General features: G+C 46.4%; 1 protein-coding gene across 3 annotated transcripts in view; it reads left to right on the top strand.

Annotated features, from left to right (window-relative positions):
• DOCK11 (dedicator of cytokinesis 11) overlaps window positions 1-25,115 on the top strand; it is a 169,585-nt gene that overhangs the window by 98,183 nt on the left and 46,287 nt on the right. For 2 of the 3 annotated variants that reach the window (XM_060270271.1, XM_060270268.1), the window contains exons 20-33: window positions 3,731-3,854; window positions 4,850-4,971; window positions 6,497-6,580; window positions 7,738-7,827; window positions 8,963-9,081; window positions 9,451-9,520; window positions 9,854-9,979; window positions 10,564-10,635; window positions 11,840-11,986; window positions 16,507-16,590; window positions 16,698-16,809; window positions 17,571-17,609; window positions 20,301-20,479; window positions 24,091-24,207. In XM_060270271.1, the coding sequence (XP_060126254.1) occupies window positions 3,731-3,854; window positions 4,850-4,971; window positions 6,497-6,580; window positions 7,738-7,827; window positions 8,963-9,081; window positions 9,451-9,520; window positions 9,854-9,979; window positions 10,564-10,635; window positions 11,840-11,986; window positions 16,507-16,590; window positions 16,698-16,809; window positions 17,571-17,609; window positions 20,301-20,479; window positions 24,091-24,207 (1,485 nt within the window). The remainder of the gene's footprint in view (window positions 1-3,730; window positions 3,855-4,849; window positions 4,972-6,496; window positions 6,581-7,737; window positions 7,828-8,962; window positions 9,082-9,450; window positions 9,521-9,853; window positions 9,980-10,563; window positions 10,636-11,839; window positions 11,987-16,506; window positions 16,591-16,697; window positions 16,810-17,570; window positions 17,610-20,300; window positions 20,480-24,090; window positions 24,208-25,115) is intronic. The other variant, XM_060270269.1, reaches the window with a different exon arrangement.

Genomic DNA, 25,115 nt, shown 5'->3' with positions numbered 1-25,115 from the left:
TATACAGGTAAATATACAGGCAGCATCCCAGAGCCCTCATGCTACCCTCCCAAAAATGGAGACAAGGGATGGACTTAGTTTTTGTAGTAAGATCAATATATGGGGCACCCAAATAAATCGTATCAATTGTGAATCTGCTAAACTTTGTGTCACCACAGCACCCTGTGCAGGATAACTGATAGAACCTAAGCTTCCAGCCTCTGGGAAGACGGTGCCAGGGCTCTGGCTCCACACCAGAGCCCTCCCTCCACCCTGCAAAAGCAACACAAAATGGGTGTTGTCTTTTGGACTTTTGTCTTGCACAAAATGGCACCTTGTTCAAGTCCAGTGTTTGGCGCCTTTGTGTGGATCTTCTTAGTTTTGCACCCCCTCAGATTTTTGGATGTCTGAAATAGCATTGTTTTAATAGCATTGCACTAAGTAACCATGAGAAATGGAATAACAGACTGGAAGCAGTGTTAGGTACCTCAGGAGGAATATCTTATTATTACAAGTGTTATTTTCTATATGGATGATTTTTTTAAATTAGCATGTTTTCTCTGAAATTAAACCTGTAGTTGTAATTAGCAGCATAGGTATCAAAGAAAAGGCGAGAATGTTCCCGGAGAGACAGAAGAGAGACGAAGGGGACAAGGAGGGAAAGAGGCTTACACAATGTTCATTATTTTATTTCTTACCCAGAAGTAAATAACCCATTTATTTTCCCACTAGCTGCACTTCCAAGCAAATTCCACCTAGGGGTAGCAGCCCTTCTAAAAGAAGGGCTGAGCAGAAACTTGGTTTTTTAAAAAATGCAAGTGGAAATGGACTTCTTTTCTTGGAATAGTGTTTACCTGACTTAGGGAAGGCGTTGCCGGGGCACCAGTGAGAGCCCTCACACTGCCCTCCCAAAAATGGAGAACACAGACGACTTTGGCCTTTGCTAATCTTAACAACTCCAATATTTGAGGTGCCCAAATGAATCTTCTCAGTTATGAACCTTCTGAAGTTTGCCCCATGAAGCTGAAATAAAGAGCTGGTTTTTTTAAGAGCTGTGTCTTCATCCGTCTTTCCCACTACTCGACATTAGACATCAAAGGTTAGGTGAGAAAATGTTATCTTATAGACATGAGCGAGACACAGAGGGAGGAAATAGGCTCAAACTGCATTTTTATTTTTCTTAACTCAGAAGTAACTGATCCCAGTTCATATTTCCACTAGCTGCACTTCCAAGCAAGCCCCACCTGGGGGCAGCGTTAAGGATGATCATATGATGATCTGAAATGGGAATGCTTGCTTATGTTTTGTTGTTGTTTAGTCGTTTAGTCGTGTCCGACTCTTCGTGACCCCATGGACCAGAGCACGCCAGGCACTCCTGTCTTGCACTGCCTCCCGCAGTTTGGTCAAACTCATGTTCGTAGCTTCGAGAACACTGTCCAACCATCTTGTCCTCTGTCGTCCCCTTCTCCTTGTGCCCTCCATCTTTCCCAACATCAGGGTCTTTTCCAGGGAATCTTCTCTTCTCAGGAGGTGGCCAAAGTATTGGAGCCTCATCTTCACGTTCTGTTAATGGATGTGTATTTTTAACATGGGGTTTTTCCTTTGGCAATAGCTCGTGTGTGGGTGGCTGACTGTGAGCCACATGAGAGAGGCATCACAGATCCTGTTGTTACTGTGATTCAATTTAACTGGTGTTTTTAGCTGCTGCGGAAAGAGACTCCTCAGGATACTGTGCCTTAGTGTGAAACAGGAGACCCCTGAACGTTAATAGGGAGAAACCAGAGGATGAGATTGTAAATATATTCTTCTGAGTTACATGTTTATGAAAGTAAAGTTGTTGGGGGATTAACAAAAAGATTTTGGACGTCAAAAAATATTCTTTATATATACAGTGGTACCTCGGTTTACAAACACAAATGATTCCAGAAGTACTTGACCTGAAGCGTACTTAACCAGAAGCAAACTTTCCCATTGAAAGTAATGGAAAGTGGATCAATCCGTTCCAGATGGGTCTGCGGAGTACATAAACTGAAAATACTAAAACTGAGGTGTACTTAAACCGAGGTATGACTGTATAAAACAACAGGCAGCAGCCATTCAGAATGAGGGGGAGGGGTCTTCGGGGTGCAAGTTGAAATGGATTTCCTGCTCTTGCAGTGCTTGGAGGTGTGAAATGAATAAATAAGTAGAGAGCAGAGGAAACCTATTCTCTGTTCATTTATCCCATGCACAAACACACCTGCTCCCAGAGCCTTCATAGAATCATAGAATCATAGAGTTGGAAGAGACCACGAGGGCCATCTAGTCCAACCCCCTGCCAAACAGGAAACACCATCAAAGCATTCTTGACATATGCCTGTCAAGCCTCTGCTTAAAGACCTCCAAAGAAGGAGACTCCACCACACTCCTTGGCAGCAAATTCCACTGTCAAAGAGCTCTTACTGTCAGGAAGTTCTTCCTAATGTTGAGGTGGAATCTTCTTTCTTGTAGTTTGAATCCATTGCTCCGTGTCCGCTTCTCTGGAGCAGCAGAAAACAACCTTTCACCCTCCTCTATATGACATCCTTTTATATATTTGAACATGGCTATCATATCACCCCTTAACCTTCTCTTCTCCAGGCTAAACATACCCAGCTCCCTAAACTATTCCTCATAAGGCATCGTTTCCAGGCCTTTGACCATTTTGGTTGCCCTCCTCTGGACACGTTCCAGCTTGTCAGATCCTTCTTGAACTGTGGTGCCCAGAACTGGACACAGTACTCCAGGTGAGGTCTGACCAGAGCGGAATACAGTGGTACTATTACTTCGCTTGATCTAGATGCTATACTCCTATTGATGCAGCCCAGAATTGCATTGGCTTTATTAGCTGCTGCATCACACTGTTGACTCATGTCAAGTTTGTCGTCTACCAAGACTCCTAGATCCTTTTCACATGTATTGCTCTCAAGGCAGGTGTCACCCATCCTGTATTTGTGCCTTTCATTTTTTTTGCCCAAGTGTAGTACTTTACATTTCTCCAAGTTCACAGGGGGGTTTCGCCTTAACAGATCACAGTCTTTTACAGAGTTCTTAAGCACTTTTTCCTTTTTCCTTACTCTGCATCAGGAAAAAGTTTCCTTTTAAAGCAAAATTCAGCAGTTTAAGGTATATAAAGATACAAGAGGAGGGAGGAGAACAAAACCTATAGACTCGAGTAATCAGAATATGCAGCCATGGTAGGTAAATATATAGAACCATGGAAGTGTGGGGGGAAGGAAGTCTATGATCATGATTGCATGGGCAAAAACGTTCCTCGTTAACCAGACCTTTGGTTGATTGATATCCAATGCCCTTTTAAAATGTGTTTGGGGAGGGTGGGTTTATTGGGTTGTTTTATATTGTGTTTTTATGTTGTGAGTTTGTTTTGTAACTACCCTGATACCTTGCAGGTATAGGGCAGTATACAGATTTTAACAACAACAATGGCAGCCTGGTTCATCACTGTGAGAAAAGGATGCTGGACAAGATCGGTCCTTTGACCTTGTCCAGCATGACTCTTCTAATGATGGGAAGACCATTGAAGGCTTTGCAGGGTAAGAAATTTGGGCAGGAAGTCAGTTTAGGAGGGATTTTCAGATTAGCAAGAGAGATGATGAATGCAATGCCATGTTGGTCCCCCCCTCCCCCATTTTTTCCTTGTTTATTAAAAGAGTAGTTTAAATTGCATCTCAGCACTCACAAATGCAGCATTGCTCTCATTATGTCATTTTAGATTAAAATCGAACTCCCAATCCACCTCCATCAAAAGCATCACCTGCTTTTCACCTTCTATCATGTCAGCTGTGAAATTAACACAAAGGGGACAGCGAAAAAGCAGGATGCCATCGAGACAACAGGTAGGCTCATAACTTGAACCCGGGCTGCGCCTTTGTTCTCTCCACCTCCCACCCAAGCAGTCTGTGTTGGGTAGTTCCAGGAAGCATGAGGTGTGTCAGAAAAGAGTTCTTCTATCCATTCCATGGGCCGCCACCACCACCATTGTCAAGTGCCCTGTCTCTTTGTTTCAGTTTCACATACTACAAGACTGGATACTGCCCTCCTGTTCCTCACCTGTCTTTCTAGTGTGCAGGTGGTTAGCTCAAAACTGGGCCACGTGTTTTAGGTACTGGGAAAAGCAAAATGTGAAATGATCCTTAGAAATAGGTGTGTGTTGCCAAGCAAAAATGTGCTAGTTACCCTATTATTGCCTCCCCTCACTTTACAAGATGACATTTTGTGACAGAGTGTCTCACCAAAGACTGCGTAAGCATAGCAGTCATGGGATAAGAGGAGTGGTCGTCCTGTGGATCAGGAACCAATTACGAAACAGGAAGCAGAGAGGGGGAATGAGTGGATAGTTCATGTAGAAAGTGGAGTGTCCCCCCCCCCCGACAGATACTTTCCAAATAAAAAAATTCCTTCCAACAGCACCTTCCAGCATGCATAACGAAAGCTCATACCAAAATAAAAACTTAGTTGGTCTTTAAGGTGCTGCTAGAAGGAATTTTTTTATTTTGTTTCGACTACGTCAGACCAACACGGCTACCTGCCTATAACTAGATACTTTCCAAGCATTCATAAATGATCCAGTTAGAGGTGAGCAGTGAGGTAGTTAAGTTTGCTGATGACACCCAGAGATCTCAAGGAGCTCAAAAAGGACCCTCTCCAAGCTGAGTAAATGGGTGATGAAAGGGCAAATGCAATTCCATTTCAGCAAATTAAAAGAAGAAAAAAGAAATGGGTTTGTTTCGAGTAACATATGATTCCCAAAGCAAGTGCATGATCATGATTCTACCTACGGTACATGCTAAAAAGGATGCTTACACAGCTGTGTGCATTGCTGTCTCTGCAGTTGGGTTTACTTGGCTGCCTTTGCTGAAGGATGGCCGGATCATCACCTCTGAGCAGCACTTACCTGTTTCAGCCAATCTGCCAGCAGGCTACCTGAGTGTCTGGGATTCTGAGGCTCAAAAGGTAGGGAGACCTAATAAGTGAATCTGGGAGGCGTGGACTGTATTTTACCTGTGCTGATATGCTGTATGTCTTCCATGCACCTAAGAAGGTACACCAAATGAGCTTGGAAATGATGTGGTGTGCAATTCATTAACTGAGAACATCTACCAAGAATTGTACTCGTAATCTGGGGAACCAGGTTCGCGTCTCCGCTCCTCCACATGCAGCTGCTGGGTGACCTTGAGCTAGTGACACTTCTTTGAAGTCTCTCAACCCCACTCACCTCACAGAGTGTTTGTTGTGGGGGAGGAAGGGAAAGGAGAATGTTAGCCGCGTTGAGACTCCTTCGGGTAGTGATAAAGCGGGATATCAAATCCAAACTCCTCCTCCTCCTCCTCTTCTTTTTAAAGCAAGATTCAAACTTTCTGTGTCCTGCTCATTAGTATCCCCTCCCCTCAGACACTACCCCCCCCCCATCAATTGACAGCTTGCACAAGCAGAATGCATTAGGTAAAGCCAAGGCAAAAACTTAATTTGCATAATTATTCTGATCAGAAATCATTCAGACTTCTTAACTGCAGGATTAGGGGTGCTGGGTTTTTGTTGTTGTTCAAAACACACATAGTTATAATGTGATGGTCCAAGTCAGGGGCACCTCAATCATTAATACAATTTGATGTCTGTCTTTGTGAATGGATCTGCAGAGGAGGAGCTCACTGGAAGGTTCAGTCATTGCAACAACCCTGACCACACCTAAACTTCTTGTGGTGGTAGTAGTAGTAGTAATATAATAAATATTATTGTAGTGCCAAGTTACTCACTTAGCAGTATACTCAATCCACTAACAAAATGCTTTGCGCCAGCCAGGAGAACTGGCTTGCCCCCACTATTGAGGGGGCTGACACCTGATGTCATGCTTCATGTCACAGAATGCACTGATGTTGCACACGCCATGTTGTGCAACACACTGATGTGGTATGCCACATCGCCGCTCAATAGTGAGGGGGCCTGGTGCCCTCCTTAGGATAAGGTTACCAGATTTTTTTCAATGAATCCGGGGACACTTTTAAACTTTAATGGATTTTGTATGGAGACTGATTTGTAAATCCGGGGACTGTCCCTGGGAAGTGGGGACATCTGGTAACCTTACCTTAGGAACTTCAGGTGGCGGGGGGGGGAGTGCTTCAGCCCTCCCTAGCTGGCACACCTGCTGCCAGCTGACAATAATTTCACGAGAGAATGCATGAGCAGGTTACAATAGACCACAGAATCTGCCATGCAACAAGTGCAGCATTGGATTTTTGGATCCAAAATCTACTGAAAAAGATTGAGATACCAAACTACAGTTTGAGGCTTGGGTCAAATTCTCCCCGCCACCAACACTTTATTTCAATCCCCCCCCCCCCCCCGTATTTTGTACATGACTCTTTTATACTTTTTCATGGCCGGCTGAGCAAAGCTTCCTTGTGAGGTGTCACTGAACCTCTTTAGCCAAATTCAAACATGACACTTTCTCCTCTTCTTCCCCTCCTCACTTTTGTTGCAGCCAAGTATTGATGTTAAATGGGTCGATGGGGCAAAGGCTCTCTTCAAGATCAAGCTCCATTTGGAGTCAACCATTTACACCCAAGTAAGTGCAACTCAGCCTTTGCTTGATGGGTTCTTTTTTTTAATGAAGGATCTATAACCATTCTAAGGGTAACTGTTGAAAATGAAGTGGCATTTTTTCCATCTCATAAGGCTTGGGTGGGAAAATTCCACATTTGGCCCTTGGGGTGCTCTGAAGGCCACAGCTCCACAAGCCACCTCTGCTGCACAGGCCATTCCCCTTCCCTCAGACTTGGCAGGAACAACAAGGATAGTGCCTCTTGCCTGCCTGCCTGCCTGCCTGCCTGCCTAGAGAGATGTGTGCCATCTTGTGTCTTTAGGAGCCTCCAACCTTTGTGGGGCTTGACTGCATTCCATCTGAATAGCCTTCTCTGCGTTCCTTCAGGATGGTTTAACCATATTAGTCCATTTCTGTAGACCAATAAAATGCCAAGTAAACTGTAGTTGATAGCAAGCAGTCATGCTTCTGTGTACCAGTTGCTGGGAATCGCAGATGGGCAGGGTGCTTTTGGGTTTCCCATAGTCATACTGGCTGGCACAGTGAGAACAGGGCACTGGACTAGATGAAGCATCAGGCTGACACAGCAGCCTCTTCTGCGTTCTGAGATGTATTCTTCAAAGCATAGGAACATAGGAAGCTGAGTTATTGGTCTATCTAGCTCAGTGTTGTCTACTCTGACGGCAGTGGCTTCCTAGGGTTCAGGCAGGGGACATTCCCAGTCCTCCATGGAGATGCCACTGGGGATTGAACCCATGGGCCATCTACAGGCAAAGCACATGCTCTACCACTGAACTATGGCCCTTCCTCTGCAGAGGAACACAGGAAGCTCCCTTATACTGAGTCACAAGATTCGCCCATCAAGATCTGTGCCATCCACACTGGCTGGCAGTGGCTTTTCAGAGTTTCAGGCAGGGGACATTCTCAGCCCTACCTAGAGATGTCACTTAGGATCAAACCCAGTACCTTTGGAATGCAAGGCGGATGCTCTACTACTGAGCCATGGCCCTTCCCTTGGGCAATTGCCACTTTGAGGTGGCATGGGAGATGCCACTGTGTGCCCCATAGGCTCCGTCAAGAACCATCTGCCACGTCTGAAGGCTGCTGGCCTTGGGTGAAAATCGGTGGGATAAATAAGGCAGGAGAGAAGGCTATGAACTGAGCTTTTCTGTTCCTTTCAGGATCTCCACCTCCATAAATTCTTCCAGTATTGCCAGATGATTCAAGCAGGTGCCAAAGAAGTCCCAGGAGAACTTGTTAAATATCTCAAGGTGAGCTGGAACTGTTCCTCTGGCCCACCCACGAGCACCCACCACTAATGGGGTCCCCCTGCTGCAGAATGTGGACGTATGTTTCAATCCGGGTTCTAGCTTATCATTGATTTTAATTTTTTTGATTTTTTTAAATAGTCCAGCTATTTTTCCCTGGCAATTTCATCCCCCCCTGTAAGGGTGCTGTTGTGGCTACTCTTGAGTAACAACATCTGAGTCTGCTCTGTCTTTAAGAGTTTTATTGTGCATAATATTTACAGTGCAGAGATAAAGGTAGCAAAAACCATGACCTATCAGTCACTTGCATAATCTGGGAGTGGACACCACCTGCTACGTGTCCAGCATAAAAGCTCCGGCACCCCAAAACGCCGCCCCCCCGACCTTACGTTTTGGTGCGTGCCTTAAATCAGACGACGGAAGCAGCTGGCTGCTCCCCTCCACCTGTTGGTCAGGGCAGCGCAAGGGCTCTCCAACATTGCTGAGCCTCAGCGCCTCCATCACACTGACTTCCTAATTTCCGCCACCTGACCCGCTGCTGCTGCTCTCACTGGTTGAGGTGCTGGTGTGGAGGAAGGGCGGAGGCCCCTGTACTGAGGTACCCTGACACCCCCATTTGTGGTTTGTTTGTTTGTTTGCTTGCTTGCTTGTTTGTTCACTGTCAAGTGGTACATAACTTTTGTGAAATAAAAATAAAGTATCTATTTTATTATACAGTATTCATTTGCCCAGGCTTTCCCTGGCCCCTTATTATTGTACTCTGTCACTGCTGAATTTCTGTTTTTATCTCTTTTCATAATACTAGTTTTACTGGTTTATTCCTGACAGTAAGAGCTGTTCGGCAGTGGAATTTGCTACCAAGGAGCGTGGTGGAGTCTCCTTCTTTGGAGGTCTTTAAGCAGAGGCTTGACAGGCATATGTCAAGAATGCTTTGATGGTGTTTCCTGCTCGGCAGGGGGCTGGACTGGATGGCCCTTGTGGTCTCTTCCAACTCTATGATTCTATGATTCTATGATTAATGTTGTGAACCTGTGGTATGATACTGGCTTTCATGTTGTGTCTTTGTATACTGCCTAGAGGTTTTAAAATACAAATTTTACAATTTATAAATGCTTTAAAAATAAACCCTGTGTTTCAGTGCCTGCATGCCATGGATATCCAAGTGATGATACAGTTTCTGCCTGTGGTCCTTATACAACTCTTTAGAGTCCTCACCACCCGGACGCAAGAGGAAGAAATTGCTGTCAACTGTACCATGTAAGTTTTTGATGATAGTATACTGTTTGTCATAGATCACTGAAGCCATAATCCCAAGCTTTGAGAAATCCATCTTGTTAGAGTCTGCAGCAGAGTCAGTGGATGGGGCTGACTGCCTTTCATGTCTCCCTCGAATGCAGCCCCATGGATTGGCAACTGATGGGGACATTTTTGTGGTGGAGGTGGGAGGAGCCAAAAAGGCACCTTGACTGATGGAGGGGATCTTGCTGCCTCACCTCTCCCCCAGGAGAGAACTTGGGAGTGTACTTACCCAATAAGTAGGTGGAGCTGCTTTTCCACAAAGAGCGTGCAGAAGCGGCCCTCCTTCGCAAACCCCAGCTCACATTCAAACTCGCTCTTCTTCCTCAGGGTTCTCCTCCATATTGTGTCCAGATGCCACGAGGAAGGTCTTGACCATTATTTGAGGGTTTTCATAAAGGTAAGTGCTGTCTGTGGTTCTTAGGTTCTCATAAGGAGATTAAACAAATTCATGGAGGAGAGCGCCATCAATGACTGCTCTCTGCCTCCATAGTTGGGAGCAGTAGTGCTTCTGAATGCCAGTTGCTGGAAGACACAGGAGTAGAGAGGGCTCCTCTGCTCAACTTCTGCTTTTGGGTTTCCCACTGGGGCATCTGGGTGGCCACTGTGAGAATAAGATGCTGGACTGGTTGGAATGCAGTCCATTCTTGGGTCTGTGTGTTCTGCCTCATCACCCTCTCCTCTGTGACCAGGGAGCCGTCTCTGATGATGGGTGACACACATTCTTTTTCAGTTTTGCTTTCGGCCTGAGAAGCCTGTTGTGCCTCACGCAAAGACCACACACGAAATCTTGGCTGTCGCAATGGCAACAATTCTGAAGCAATCGGCAGATTTCTTGGCCATCAATAAGATGCTGAAGGTGAGACAAGACAAGGCAGGATTTTATCTGCACCCACTCAGTGGAAACTGGTTCATTAACGTGAATGGGGCAGCCGACCCTCAGGGCTCCCTCTCCCTTAGTGTTGCCACTGTAGAACTCTGCAGAGCAGAGGCAGTTTTACGGGGGCGCAACTGGTGTGATTGCACTGCAGGGGTGCCAAAACATTGCCAAAGAAGGGAGCATGAGAGGCTGGGGGGGCACTGAATTTTAGCATTGCAAAAGGCTCTGCTGAGATTTGAGAGCCCAAAGTCCGCCACGGTGCAGAGAGGAAGTGGAGGAGGAGAATAGCAAAATCAGAATGGGTTAGCTCTGCCTATCACTGGCTTTGGTGCCACCTACTGTTGGCCTCCCTGCCTTCCACCCTACCAGCCCAAATGGGCACATCCTACCAGTGCAACAGTCTGGCCAAGGGTGCTGGGCTTGATCATGAAAGATGCATCCCAGCACTCATTGTGTGGCCATTGCCAATCCAGATTCTTCCAGGCTCAGATTCCCAATGAGAATCACTGTGATTTGCTCTTGCTTGGTGAATGTATCTCTGTTTTTCTCCTGGTTTATTCCAGTATTCGTGGTTTTTCTTTGAAGCTCTGGCCAAGTCAATGGCTATGTACCTCCTGGATGAGAACAAGATTAAGGTAAAGACAAAAGCAGGTTCAGGGCTGGCAGGAGGCGCTCAGCAAACGTAGTGCAATTATGCTTCCTCTGGCTCCACATCACAAATCTTCCTCCCAACATAAATGACAACTAGAAATATTGAGGAGAGGTGCAGCTTTAGTTCCATTATTTTTAGGACTGCAGCATTTCATCTTTAAATCGGGTATCTTAATCGGTTAATGCTTTGGATCAACTAGAAAGGTGTCTCCCACTTTAACAGGGCAGATGATAGATAGATAGATAGATAGATGATAGATAGATAGATAGATAGATAGATAGATAGATAGATAGATAGAACCAAGTATATTTAATAGAAGTCATTTTATGAGAGGCGTCATGCACACTGAGTCAGATCATGGCTCCATCTTGCTCAGTATTGCCCACACTGACTGGCAGCCCTACCTGAAGAGGAAGGAGGTTGAGCCTGAAACCCTCTGTAGGCAAAGCAGTTACTCTATATCTTCTAAGGCAAAAGCTGCTAAGACGTATCCCTGCAGCATTGAAGGAAGGATTCTTACACTTCAGAACTACTGTTTTAACCTATATGCCAGAGCTGGACTCCAGTCCCATCAGCCCCAACCAGCATCTCCAATCGTTAGGGATAATGGGAACTGCAGTTCAGCAACATCCTGAGGGCCACAGGCCCCTCACCCTGCCTTACAAAAATTGATTTGGTTCACTTTATTGACGGGTACAGCTCACGGTTATTATATTTGTTCAGTATTGCCCCAATATTACACTACGGTAAAAAAAAAAGTGGGGGGGTGCTAATTAAAATTTCAATATGTATTACAGACAAACTTAAAAACAAAGCAGCCTGGGAAAACCAAAAGCACAAAAAAAATTTATGAATAAGTGGATACTATTGGTGAGAGTCAGTAGTGGTGTATTGATTAGAGCTTTGGGCTGGGACCTGGGAGACCAGGGGTCAAATCCCTAACTCAGACATTAAGCTAATTGGCTGACCTTGGGCCAATCACTCACTCCCAACCTAACCTACCTCACAGGGCTGTTGTGAGGAAGAAATGGGGAGGAGGAGAACTGTGTATGCCGCCTTGAGCTCCTTAGAGGAAAGGCGGGGTATAAATGCAGTAAGTAATGCATTTTATCCTGCAAATGAGAAAACGGTGCTCCCAGCCTCTTCCCAATCTTTCCCTTGTTCTCATTCACATTGTGCTGCTTCAGCTCCCCAGAGTCCAGCGGTTCCCAGAGTCCTACAACCATGCCTTGCACTCTCTGCTCCTCGCCATCATCCCTCACGTGAACATTCGCTACAGTGAGATTACAGAGGAGTCCAGAAATGTCAATTTCAGCTTGGCCAACTTCCTGAAGGTTGGTAGTTTCTATTGTTCTTTCCGTCCCCCTCAAATTCCCCCAATATATATATATTGCAGTATATATAGTATATATATACATACACAGCTGTGGCTAATCCCTGTGACTGCCCCCACCCTGTCCCGATCCATGATCTATTATGTTTGTGTCCCGTCCCCCCCAGTTTGCCCCTGTAAATCCCCCAACTCCCTCTTCCTGGCAACCCCCAGTCAGGGGAGGTGTGGTTCCTTGGGTGATCCTGGTATTTGGGGGTGGGTGGGAGGGGAGGGTTGAGGAGAGTGGAGGGTCCTGGGGGGGGGTCTTGGTATTGGTTGGGGAGGGTATTGTGGGTGGAGGGTCTTGCGGGTAGAGGGTTGTGGTGGGGTGGGATTCCGAGGGGGGGTAATGTCTGTGAGGTTTGTGTGGAGGGTGTAAGTCTTTTGGGGTGTGGTGTGGGATGTGTGGAGGTCCAGGTCTGTGGGGGACGGCGGTATGGGGGGAATTGGAAAGAAATGGGGAAACAGAATAACATGTGTAGCGGTCTGGTGAGTGTTCCTTGGTGGGGGTGAGATGTGCGGGGGGCGGATTGTATAGGGGGCTAGTAGGTGTTCCCTGGTGGGGGCGAGTTGCAGGGGGGAGGACTGTGTCTTGTGGATAGTCCGGGAGGCCTTCTCATTGTAGCGGTCTGGTGGTTGTTCCCTGGCGGCAGCAAGATGCAGGGGGGGACTGTAGTGGCCTTGTGGCTACTCCGGGAGGTGTTATCCTTTATCTCTGGGGTGGGTGGGGTTAGGGAGATGTTTCGTGCCGGTGGTGAAATCTCCACAGAGAGCGTGGATCGTGGATCGGGTGGGATGGGGAAGGCCATGACCTGGGGGGGCAGGGATCCCTGGGGAGCGGGCTGGTGTCGGGGCAGCCTGCTCCCTGGTGGTGGCGAGATCTCTGCAAAAGGCACGGATCGTGGATTGGGTGGTGTGAGGGAGAGCAGCTACAGACAGCCTCCTCCCATCCTAAGCACAAGTTCATCTCCCAGCGCCAGTGGAAGCGGGGAGGGGGATGTCTCAAGCGGGGAATCAGGAAGTAGAGAGCACAGCTCAGGTAGGGTAGCAGAGCCACTGCTCCGCTCAGGAGGGGAAGTGGGAAGCAGGAAAGGCGCGACCAGAAGACCGCTCCCGCCGACCCCGGAATTGCGCAAAAAGCGACGGGGGCGGAGATTCAATGTTCCCAGGTTTCTTTGTTGGAGGAAAACGCGGGAATCTCCATTCGGAGGTTCTGACCCAGACTGACAACATGTACAACATAGTACTGACTCTGCACTGTAAATAGTTTGCACTGAATAAAAGCATGAAAAGGCAACGTCATGAGGAGTCTTTACTCTAGAGTAGCCGCTACCGCGCCTGTGACAGGTGGGATGGGGAAGGGGGTGATCTCTGGGTCCTGGGGTGGTGGGGTGCATGGGGAATGGGTGAGATTTTGGCAGTATGTTGGATGTTGTTTGTTGGATGTCCACTGTAGGGGGCAATTTTTTTGTACAGAAATCCAGGTTTCTACCTGTCCTAGGTGTGTGTATGGACAATGTAAGTGGATAGAGACACTCCCACATGTGCACCTGATGTTGTGGGCGATCGGGTAAGCGGTTGTGGAGAAAGGTTCGGTCGAACAAACATTATATATATATAAACATTATATATATAAACATTATATATATAAACATTATATATATATAAACATTATATATATATATATATATATATAAACATTATTTTATATATATATATATAAACATTATATATATATATATATATATATATATATATATATATATATATATACACACACACACATATACATACACACACACACACACACACACACACACACATATATATATATATATATATATATATATATATATATATATATATGAATGAAAACAAGAACTAAGAAGAACATCCTTGACTCCATCTGAGGTGCACTTAAATCTGGAATACTGTGTTCAGCTTTTGGGCATCCCTGCTCATAAAAAAGAAATTGGTTGTAGCAAACTAAATTCTACTCAGGTGAAGACTCATTGAAATTAATCAGCCTAAGTTAGTCATGGTCATTAGTTTCAATGGGTCTGCACCAATTATTATTGGATACGGACCAAAAATTTTGAACTGGAAAAGGTGCAGAAAAAGGGCAACCCAAACTTGATGAAAGGGTTCAAACAAGTTCCTTATGGAGAAAAACTCTAAGCCTTGGGGGTTTTGGTTTGTGGGGAGCAATTCATGAAGGAGTCAGGGATCAGCTTTGCCCAGACTTGGAATCTGGGGTCTTTAGAGGAGGACCAAAGGGAGCAGAATCATGTAACAGAGCCCCACAATGCCAGTACCCCTGAGTGGTTGTCAGAAGGACCCTCCCTTTCAGCAGCTGGCCTCTGCACCAGTTCCCTGGGTCCTTGGCTTGCTCTTGAGCCCCACACCCACCCACCCACCCACCCACTTCGGGGAATCGAGAGGAGAGATTGTGTGCCAAGCAGGATCTTAGTTGGAAAGAGACGGAGCACATATAATAACCTCCTGGGCCCAGCTGAAGGCCCAGGAAGGGGTGGGTCCTCTAGATCAGGCATCCCCAAACTGCGGCCCTCCAGATGTTTTGGCCTACAACTCCCATGATCCTTAGCTAACAGGACCAGTGGTCGGGGAAGATGGGAATTGTAGTCCAAAACATCCGGAGGGCCGAAGTTTGGGGATGCCTGCTCTAGATCTTACATAAGCTGTCTGAATGGAATAGCTGCTGAAGCAATAGCTCATTTAGAGTTCCACAGTGTAGTCGTTCCTTAATATGCAGGGTATCTGTGACAGATGTGTATTAAATTATGGACAGGGCTGTAGCTAGGGGGTGGTGAGGTGGTCCCCCACCAGGGGTGCAGGCGATGCGGGGGACAAAATTGGCTTTAAAATATGTCCATAAATATAAATATCGATTATTGCCTCAAAAGAAATGGTTTTAAATAGAGGGTGAAGTGAATGAGTGCGGGGAGGGGGGTTGGAGGAGAGGCAGAAAGAAGAGCCAGTTTGTCCGTGGCTAGGTTGCGCAATCTGAACAGTTCTGCCAGGGGCGTAAGATCACCTAGCTACAGCTCTAATTATGAACAGTGTTGGACCTGCAGATAGGGTGAATACTAGAACTCTTGAGTCATCAAGCAACACTTAATGTTGAGTGTGGGGGCGGTCAGGGAAGGCAGAAGAAAGCAACTGTGTGTTGCTTTGCAAAACATTTGCAAAGGACACTGAGAAGCTGCATACGAGGATGACAAGATAATAAAGGGTCTGGAAGCCAAGCCTTATGAAGAATTTTTAAGGGAGTTGGGGATGTTTATCTTGGTGAAGAAAAGACAGAGAGGTGATAGGATAGCCATCTTCCCAACCACTTCCAAAGGTGGTATTGTAGGGCAGGAAAAGCCAGGCCCTCTGCTTCCTCTATCCTTGAAGGGTGCAGGTAAGGAGCCTGTGGGCGGCTGGTAGATTTGCCTGTTTGAACCTACTATCCTCACTCCCAAGACACCAAATTGGGAGGGGTGGCTAATACCCCAGAGGACAGGATCACACTTCAAAATGACCTTAACAGATTAGACAACTGGACCAAAGCAAACAAGATGAATTTTAACAGGGAGAAATGTAAAGTACTACACTTGGGCAAAAAAATGAAAAGCAAAAATACAGGATGGGAGACACCTGGCTTGAGAGCAGTACATGTGAAAAGGATCTAGGAGTCTTGGTAGACCACAAACTTGACATGAGTCAACAGTGTGATGCAGCAGCTTAAAAAGCCAATGCAATTCTGGGCTGCATCAATAGGAGTATAGCGTCTAGATCAAGGGAAGTAATAGTACCACTGTATTCTGCTCTGGTCAGACCTCACCTGGAGTACGGTGTCCACTTCTGGCCACCACAGTTCAAGAAGGATACTGACAAGCTGGAACGTGTCCAGAAGAGGGCAACCAAAATGGTCAAAGGCTTGGAAACAATGTCTTATGAGGAACAGCTTAGGGAGCTGGGTATGTTTAGCCTGGAGAAGAGAAGGTTAAGGGGTGATATGATAGCCATGTTCAAATATATAAAAGGATGTCATATAGAGGAGGGTGAAAGGTTGTTTTCTGCTGCTCCAGAGAAGCGGACACGGAGCAATGGATTCAAACTACAAGAAAGAAGATTCCACCTCAACATTAGGAAGAACTTCCTGACAGTAAGAGCTCTTTGACAGTGGAATTTGCTGCCAAGGAGTGTGGTGGAGTCTCCTTCTTTGGAGGTCTTTAAGCAGAGGCTTGGCAACCATATGTCAAGAATGCTTTGATGGTGTTTCCTGCTTGGCAGGGGGTTGGCCTGGATGGCCCTTGTAGTCTCTTCCAACTCTATGATTCTAAGATTTAAGCCCCACAGATAGAAGTTCCAAGGTGCTCCAGGGGGCTTTCAGGGTGTGCTGTGAAATAGGTTGGAAGCCGTTTTTCTGCAGACTGTGACAGAGCACATTCATTATTATTTATTAATCTTCTGCAGCGATGCTTGACGTTCATGGACCGGGGATTTATTTTCAACCTGATCAGTGACTACATTTCTGGATTCAGTCCCAAAGACCCAAAGGTAACATGGCCAGACTTGTGGAGGCAAGAAGATGGTTACTGTCACAGATTAGTGTGTATTAATATTGTATGTATGTGGTTTTTTGTTTTTTTCCTCCTCCACATCAGCTGTTGGTGGAATACAAGTTTGAATTCCTGCAGACAATCTGTAACCACGAGCACTACATTCCATTAAATTTGCCAATGACCTTTGCCAAACCGAAACTTCAGAGAGGCCAAGGTAAGTCCTCAGCTGAGTGGCTTAAAAGGCTGATATTTAGTTATTGATCCATCGTAACTTTTGTGCATTTTGCGACTCCTAAGCACTCAGGGAGGGGGCAGACCTCATTTTAACACTTCCATCACAGGAAGGCTTCAAACACTAAAAATATTATTGTGGTACTTTAAAAGACTAACACAATTATTACAGAATGAGCATCTTTGTCAAAAGCAAAGCATGGAATTAACTCCAAAACACAGTCTTATTAAACGGAAGCAACCCTAATACCAACTAACATTTTGAAACCTACTAAAACCCTTTGCTGCACCTCACATTCCTAAAGAGTTTAGAATGTATAGACACTTGCACACTCAACTCGTTTGCAAAAGTTTCCTTCATTGCAATGTACAGAAACATGGTCCTCAGTGCGCCAGAAGTGGTTCAGACATGCTGGCCACATGACCCGGAAAGCTGTCTGGACAAACACCGGCTCCTTCAGCCTGAAAAGCGAGATGAGTTTAACCATCCAGGGGTGCCTTACCTTTACAAAAACACAAGGCTTTGCCTGCCTATTTTTCACCAGAAAGCTCTGAGGCACCTGAGCTGATCCACAGGCCTGTAGATCTCATTTTGAGGTTGCTTCTTCAAGGTCCTTTGGGATTCAGCTTACTTCAAAAACCTCCTGTGTCCATTTGTGTTGCACGGTATATGTACCGTGTTAATTGAAAACTGACTATATAGATTATTGATTTATTTTTGTTTCCCTTTTACACATTAATTAGATTTCTTTTCCGTGGTTCTGGAACGGTTCACTTCAGTAGGTATGTCTGGGGGTCGGCTGGGTATGGGAAATCCCTGATGGGAAGCTTCATGACAAATCAACTGCAACCTCAAATCAGTTGGCACATTCTGTACATGGCAAAAAAAAATTATAAACACTGCCAGCAGCCAATGCTTCTTAAACTGATCAGCTTGTTTTTAGCACCCAATGCATTTCAGTTAAAAGTATGCAGAATTGATTCCTAAGCCAACTAACAGTTTCTGACAGCTGCTTTCTGCTTTTGCTGAATCCAAGATAATGCTGAGCTGGAACATCTGGAGCAGCAAGTTTTCCCTCTCTGTAAAAGACACCCTGCAGAGCTTCAGGGTTTCAGGGTTATGAGGGTGCATATCTAGGTCACCGTCGTGTGACTCCTAACAAGAGCACAGAACTGATAGCAACATTAACTTTTCATGGACTAACTTCTGTGTTCCAAAAGAGTTGCCATAAACATCCAAACTGCTCATGGATCATCATGCAACCTTTATCCTTGACCTCAGGCCTCGGCCATAGAAGTTGGATTAGACATGGGGTTCTATGCTCCAGTTTGCTCTTGCTCAGGAGTAAATAATAATAATAATAATAATAATAATAATAATAATAATAATAATAATAATAATAATATCTTTATACCCTTATACCCCAGCCACTCTGGGCGGCTTCCAACAAAAGATTAAAAATACATTAAAACATCAGTCATTAAAAACTTCCCTAAACAGGGCTACCTTCAGATGACTCCTAAATGTCATATAGTTGTTTATTTCTTTGACATCTGATGGGAGGGTGTGCCACCCTCCACCGAGAAGTATTCAGGAAGAAGGAATGGACTGAACTGCAGTTCATGTAGGCCAGGCCATCAAATAGAGTGCACATATTTCAACCCCCTAACGGCAATATAATTGCTGGTGGTGGTTGTGGGAGGGTTTGCACCCCACTTCTAGAGCATCTGCTTTGCATCTAGAAGGTCCCAGGTTCAGTCTCCAGCATTAAAGGGAGCAACTTGCAGAGGTTTGAGGGGAACCCTGCCCCAAACCCTAGAGAAAATAATAAGCTAGGTGCACTTAGCATAAGGCAGATTAAACACGAAGGGGAAGGACGTCGTCTTGGTAGTGGAGTTTCTGGCGCTGGAAGTCAGGTTCCAAGGTCTTGCAAGGCCTCAGATGTGACATTGCGAGGCACCAGAAGTTGTGCTGGGGCCCTGCAGTGTAGGTGCTGAGCACCCACAAGAAAAATTTGGCAGGTGGGACTTCCGGTTTGCCGCGGCCATCGATCTGAAGCGCGAGACAACCCTCCGGGGGGTCTCAAACGCTGTGGGGGCTTTTCCAGGGGGTTTTGTGAAGAGTACACGAACCCCGGTACCTCAGGGGGTTACCCTGAGGGAGGTGTACCCGGCGGCGTCCTAGAAGCTCTCCTTTACTCGGGGTTTTGACCGTAAATCCAGGAGAAGGATTAGAGCTGTGGGCGCAAAGGGAAGGTATCGCAACCCCCTCAGCGCAAAGTCTCAGGCTTCTGAAGAAAGCAGTAAGCTTCCAAGGGGGGGGGGGAAGAGTCAAGATCCTTTCTGAACACATTGGATTATAAAGAACACCTAAAATTAAAGGACTCTTTGATTCGGACTGCTGAGAGTGTAAAAAGGGAGTCCGCTCCAGCAGGTGGGAGACTATGGCGTATGGCGACTCATTGCGGGAGGGAGAGATCGGTAAGAATGTATCCATCTAGTGAGAGACTGTAAAAAGACCCCAGATAATAAAATATAAATATAAAATAAAACTGAGCAGTAGAAAAAATAAAATTAAAAGAGTCTGGAATCTAGGAAAGCTAGGATAAACATATGTTCTTAAGAGGCTTTTAATGATTATTAATGTTGCTACCTTGCTAATGGCCCAAGGGAGGGTGTTCCCGATGGAGGCTGCTCTCTCCAAGAAGGCCTGCTTCCACATAATTCACTGAAATCTACTGTCATGAAACAACTAGTAGGGTCTCCTCAGATGATCTTCGAGACCTCCCACAGGAGGCAGGGATGCCATTAAAAGGGGATTAGACAAATTCATGGAAGACAAGGCTATTGATGGGTAATACCTATGATGTCCTTGCTCTGTCTCCACACTGGGAGGCAGTAATGCTTCTGAAGACCAGTTGCTGGAAACCACAGAAACTGCTCTTGTGCTTGAATTCTTTTTTGCAGGTTTTCCCACTGGGGCATCTGGTTGGCCACTACGAGAACAGAGTTGTTATTATTACTATTTATTTATTTATTTATTTATTTATTTACTGCCCTTCAACCCAAGATCCCAGGATGGATTACAACATTTGACCACTGTGAGAATAGGATGCTGGACTTGATGGGCTATTATCCTGATTGAGCAGGCTATTCTTGTTTTTTTAAGTTCTCATATACCTACCATGCCAACTCGTGGTGCTGTCTCCATCACCCACTCACCTCCACTTGACTTGCTAACTTCCTAGGCCCCTTCATCTTTCCTTGGGCCCTTCTCCCTCTCATAACGAGATCCGCACATACTAGCCAACAACAGCCAGAGTCCCCCCACTTGCCTTATCCCCCTGTGTGACCCACATGGCAGCTCAGCCCATTGCCTTGAGAGGCTTCATTGCCATTGCTGCCACCCAAGCCCTTAATGCATTGCAGTCACAGAAAGTGAAACATGGCCCTTGTTTTTCATTACCATGGCAGATGCAAACCTTGAATACAGCTTGTCCGATGAATATTGCCGCCACCACTACTTAGTGGGCTTGCTCCTGAGAGAGACGTCTATGGCTCTGCATGACAACTATGACATCAGATCCATGGCCATCAGCATCTTGAAGAGCCTTCTGATAAAGCATGCTTTTGACAACAGATACCAGCATAAGGTATAGTGATATTGAGTGATGGCGTATTCCAGTGGTGGGAAAACTCAGGCCCTCAAGGCTTCCTCTCCGGCCCTTGAAACTCCTCACTGGTGCTGCTTCTCATGCTCCTTGAGTGTTTTCGCCAGGCTGGGAAGTGTCCTTGGGCTACGATTATGCCTCTTGCTTGCCACAAAGGAAACATTTGCATCTGTTACTGTGCCCACTTTGGCTTTTGGTTTCTACCCACTCCTAGCATGTGGCCCTTGGAAATTTCCAGGAAGGGAATGTGATCCTAGGGCCAAAAAAGGATCCCCATGCCTGGTGAAGCCAGCTCTATTTTGTCCACTCCAAAAGCCGCCTCTGAACCCATATTAGTGCATAACCAGGTTCTTGGTCGCATTTGTGAGAAGGGAAGAGGAAAGGAGGAGTTTCCTTGGAAGGCAGAGACCTGGCCTGGCTTCCACTATTAGGCATCATATCCACTTTCCCTGCCTCTAGATCAGGGTCGGCAAGGTTTACCTTGCCTGGGCCAGTACACTCCAGCAGAGATCCCTCTGAGGGCCAGATTGTGCATGCGTGTTATTTCTGGCATCTGCGTCTGCACAGATGCAATTTCCAGTGGCACAGAAGCGGGTCCCTGTGCCGTGCTGCGCCAGTTTAGCACAGTGCACAGGCAGTGGCGGAGAGGAGGCGGGGGCGGTCCTGGCATGCCTCCCAGGGGTGTAGCAGGCGTCCTGGGGGCATGGTGCGACACTCGCAGGGGTGTGACATGCCACCTGTGGGGGCATGGTGCCCAGCGTGGGTGGGGGGCAGCCGTGATGACACCCCACCGGGATTGCGCTGCCAGGGGCGGTGCACTCCCCCCACAGTCCTCTTCCTCTGCCACTGCGCACAGGGACTTGCCAAGCTGGCGGCTCAGTTTGGGGGCGGCTCATGGGCCGGTTAAACGACCCCCATGGGCTGCTTGTGGTCCATGGGCCTTAGGGTGCCAACCCCTGTTCTAGGTGCCCCAGGTTCCATCGTTGGGGAAAGACGAGGTCTGATGGAGGCAGCCTGTCACCAGCGCATAACTCCTGTACTCAAAAGTTTCCACCAGCTCCCACGCCAGGTTTAAGGTTATTAATTTACAAGGCCTTGACAGCCTGGGTCCAGGATGCTTCAAGGACTGCTTGATTCATAATATCACTGAGGTTTTTGGGGGAGTTCCCCCATGGCTCAGATGCCCAGTTGAGCAGTCGATCCCTAGTGAAAATGGACTTGGGGTCAGCACTGAATTAAAATTTGTCCCCAACTGCAACCCTGACTGAAAATCTGCTCTCTACTCAGGAACTCCCAAGCAGTTTTGGGGTAGCACAACCAGTGTGGTTGCGCTGGCTGCCCCACTGTAGGGGGGTGCGAGAGACTGGTGGGCATTGAATTTTAGCACCACACAGGTTGCCACTGAAATTTGAGAGCCCAAAGTCAACCCCTGCTTATTTCTTTACAAAGTGGGGCATGTGATCACCCCTGAATTCACATTCAGCACCAAGTGGAGTCCTACATTTGGCAGGAATTTTCAGTTCAACCACAACTGCAAAAAAATCCTTCCTTTGCAGTCCCACCTTAAATTCAGGCCAGGTCTGTAAAGGAAAAACAGATTTCTCCTTTAAAGTTTGAATCACCTGATGTTATGCAGTATGAGGTGATCAGTGCGGCCCCCCGCCCCCTGCATGACCCACTTGATGGTGCTAAGCCAGGAGAAGCATCTTTACAATCCTTGTGAAATTGACTAGAGTTGTCAAGCGTGCTTAAATTGCTCACTTGATTGCACTCCCAGATATGAACTTCTTATTGTTTCCTTAGGCTCTTGGGCTTATGTTTTCTCTCTAGACAGGACCCAGCAGCTTTCATTGCAGGGACTGACAGTGTCACTTTCAGCTTTTCCAGTCCTTCACCCACTGGTAGCCCATGTTGCTGACAAATGTGGGACCAGGCATAGGACTGGCTTCCCACACTGGGTCTCAGGAAGGCATAGTAGTGGTAGGAAATTTCCAGGGAATGGGGGAAACCTTGGGGGTGGGGAATCACACTTCCCATGCTAGCAATGTGTTAGGGTTGAAAATCTTTCAAGCGCTGCTGTCTGTTCTGTAGAGAAAGCTGAGCATGGCAACTACCCAAGTTGGTCTTTTCAAGAAGATTTACAGCCTTGAGAATCTGGGGAGCTTAATCCCTTCCTACTCTTAAGTCCAGGGGTATCTAGAGCTGCTTCTTGGAGCACGTTTAGCTTCCCCCTGGTTCCAGCTTCAGAAGTAATTGCTACTAGGACTGTCCATCATCAAACCCTCAGCCGCTGCAGTCATTATCTCCCTTGAGGGCTCTCTGGCTTCCTCCAGTTCAGCACATACCAAATTCAGTGTCCTGCATAGAAATTGGACTCGTGGGAAACCTTTTTCTGGTTTCTTTTTAGAAGCTGGGCTCATGGGAACCTGGTTTTATTTTCCTTCAAGAAACAAGTAAAGACAAAAGCATATTCCAAGGTCTTGCAGTTGTAGAGTACTATTGGAAAACAAGCAAACACCCCCAAAGGCGTTTCTTTCTTTCTTTCTTTCTTTCTTTCTTTCTTTCTTTCTTTCTTTCTTTCTTTCTCTCTCTCTCTCTCTCTCTCTCTCTCTCTCTCTCTCTCTCTCTCTCTCTTTCCATACATTTTTATATTGAGTTTCCACTTAAGTACACAGTTTCCCTAATACAGTAAAAGGCAATTCAGTGTTCTCACTAATATATTCATCTTTATACACAATTTCCCCTAAGTTATGCATTTTTGTAAACACTGCTTGTTTGGAGAACCACATCAAGAAATTCAAATAAGCGCAAATTCAAGTAAGTGCAAATTCTGAAGGACAGCCATACTTCAATTTGTATATTGTTTTGAAAACTGCAGCTTTAGTAGATCTGCCTTTGGATGTGAGCTGAATTGGATGTCTCGCACATTTCAATTCCTCACCCTACCGTGCTGATACATTTTTTAAAACCTGCATGTTAGATGACAAAACCCATTGAAACACCAGGCAAAAGCATTCCTTTATAACCAGGCCTTTGGCCCTCAACTATCTGTGGCCTTTTAGAAGTGGGTGTGATGTTTATGATGTATTTCTTCCTCCCCACCCCTTGGTTTTAATGTCTCTGGTGGGGAGGGGTGTTTTCTGCCTGGCTGTAAGTCACTTTGGGTTGCCCTGGGCAAGGTCATAGATTCAAAGGATTGTGGACCTGGAAGGGACCCCAAGGGTCATCTAGTCCAACCCCTTGCAATGCAGGACACCTCCACTCCCACCAGCTGGGTAGCTTAGTCAGAGCATGAGGCTCTTAATCTCAGGGTCCTGGATCCATGCCCCATATTGGACAAAAATATTCCTGGATTTGCCAAGATTGGACTAGATGACACTTGCAGACCCTTCCAGCTCTCTTATTCTATGATTCTGTGGTCCCATTCCTGTATCTTTAACAGCAACAATGGCATGCAGAAGTTAAACAGGTGAAGCTGCTCACGGCATGGCTCCATCAATAAAGAGACTAACAAATGCAATAAATAAATAAATAAAACAAGGAAATATACATCACAGCTAGCTTGGCCCTTAGTTATCGTTTCTCTGTTGCAGAACCAGCAGGCCAAAATAGCTCTGCTGTACTTGCCCTTGGCTGGGCTTCTTCTGGAGAACATCCAGCGGCTGGCCAGCCGGGACACCCTGTACTCTGGCAGCACCATGTCAAATTCTGTGAGTAATCTTGTAGTAATAATGACTTGCATTTCCTCCCAGCTAATGGAGAACGTCTGTTTTTAGCTCTGTTTACAAACAGTACAGTTGCTTTGTAAGGGTGCATGAGAAGGCCAGTGGTGAACGTGCTTCCCTGCAAGAACCTCCTCGAACGACCTTCCCCTCTGTTGCACATCCATGGCAGGAGCACTGGTGGGTCTGGAAGGGCCGCAGCCACCCTTCATGCTCCTGCTGAGTGCAAAATTCTGCAAGTTATTCCTAAGTGCATCTGGGAGTCTCTTTGAGACCAGGAACCCTGCATTACAGAAGGGTTGGGGTTCAGTGGCTTTGTCTGCAGAAGGTCCCAGGTTGGCATTTCCCAAATAAAGCTGATGATTGCCCCCTGCCTGAAACCCAGGAAAGCCACTGCCAGTCAGCATAGACCAATGGTCTAACTTAGTGCTAGGCTGTGTTATCAGGGTTCCCACTGGCAAGGAGGTGTCTAGAAAGCCTTTTCAGACCTTTCCTATTCAACATGGAAGGTCAGAGGGTGGACCGGTTGTAGCCAACGTTCCTGGGGACAGTGGAGGAGTGGCAGTTGCATGTGACTCTGGCCCCTCTACTCATGTGGCCCTTCTGTCTTCAGGCACAACTTCTGAACGGGGCTTGAGAGCCAAGCAAATGTCATCCAGAGCAGCACGAGCAAGAAACTGGGCTCAGGGTGGAACTATTACACTAACAGCAGCTGTGTTATTCAGAATTGCTTGGGGCCACGCACTCCAGCTCTCAGCAATCCAGTCAGTCTATGGGGTTTCTATTTCTCTGCCATGACTAAAAACCCAAGATTGATGGGGTGGCGGGTTTTCTTTTGACTCTCTTCATGCTTTGGACTTGAACATGAGCCAACATCTCCTCCTCCAAAACCTTTC

Source organism: Zootoca vivipara, chromosome Z (genome assembly GCF_963506605.1).
Source record: "Zootoca vivipara chromosome Z, rZooViv1.1, whole genome shotgun sequence".
In the NCBI taxonomy this organism is placed as follows: domain Eukaryota; kingdom Metazoa; phylum Chordata; class Lepidosauria; order Squamata; family Lacertidae; genus Zootoca; species Zootoca vivipara.
Note: the sequence above shows the minus strand (reverse complement) of the source record. Positions and strands in the feature narration are given on the sequence as shown.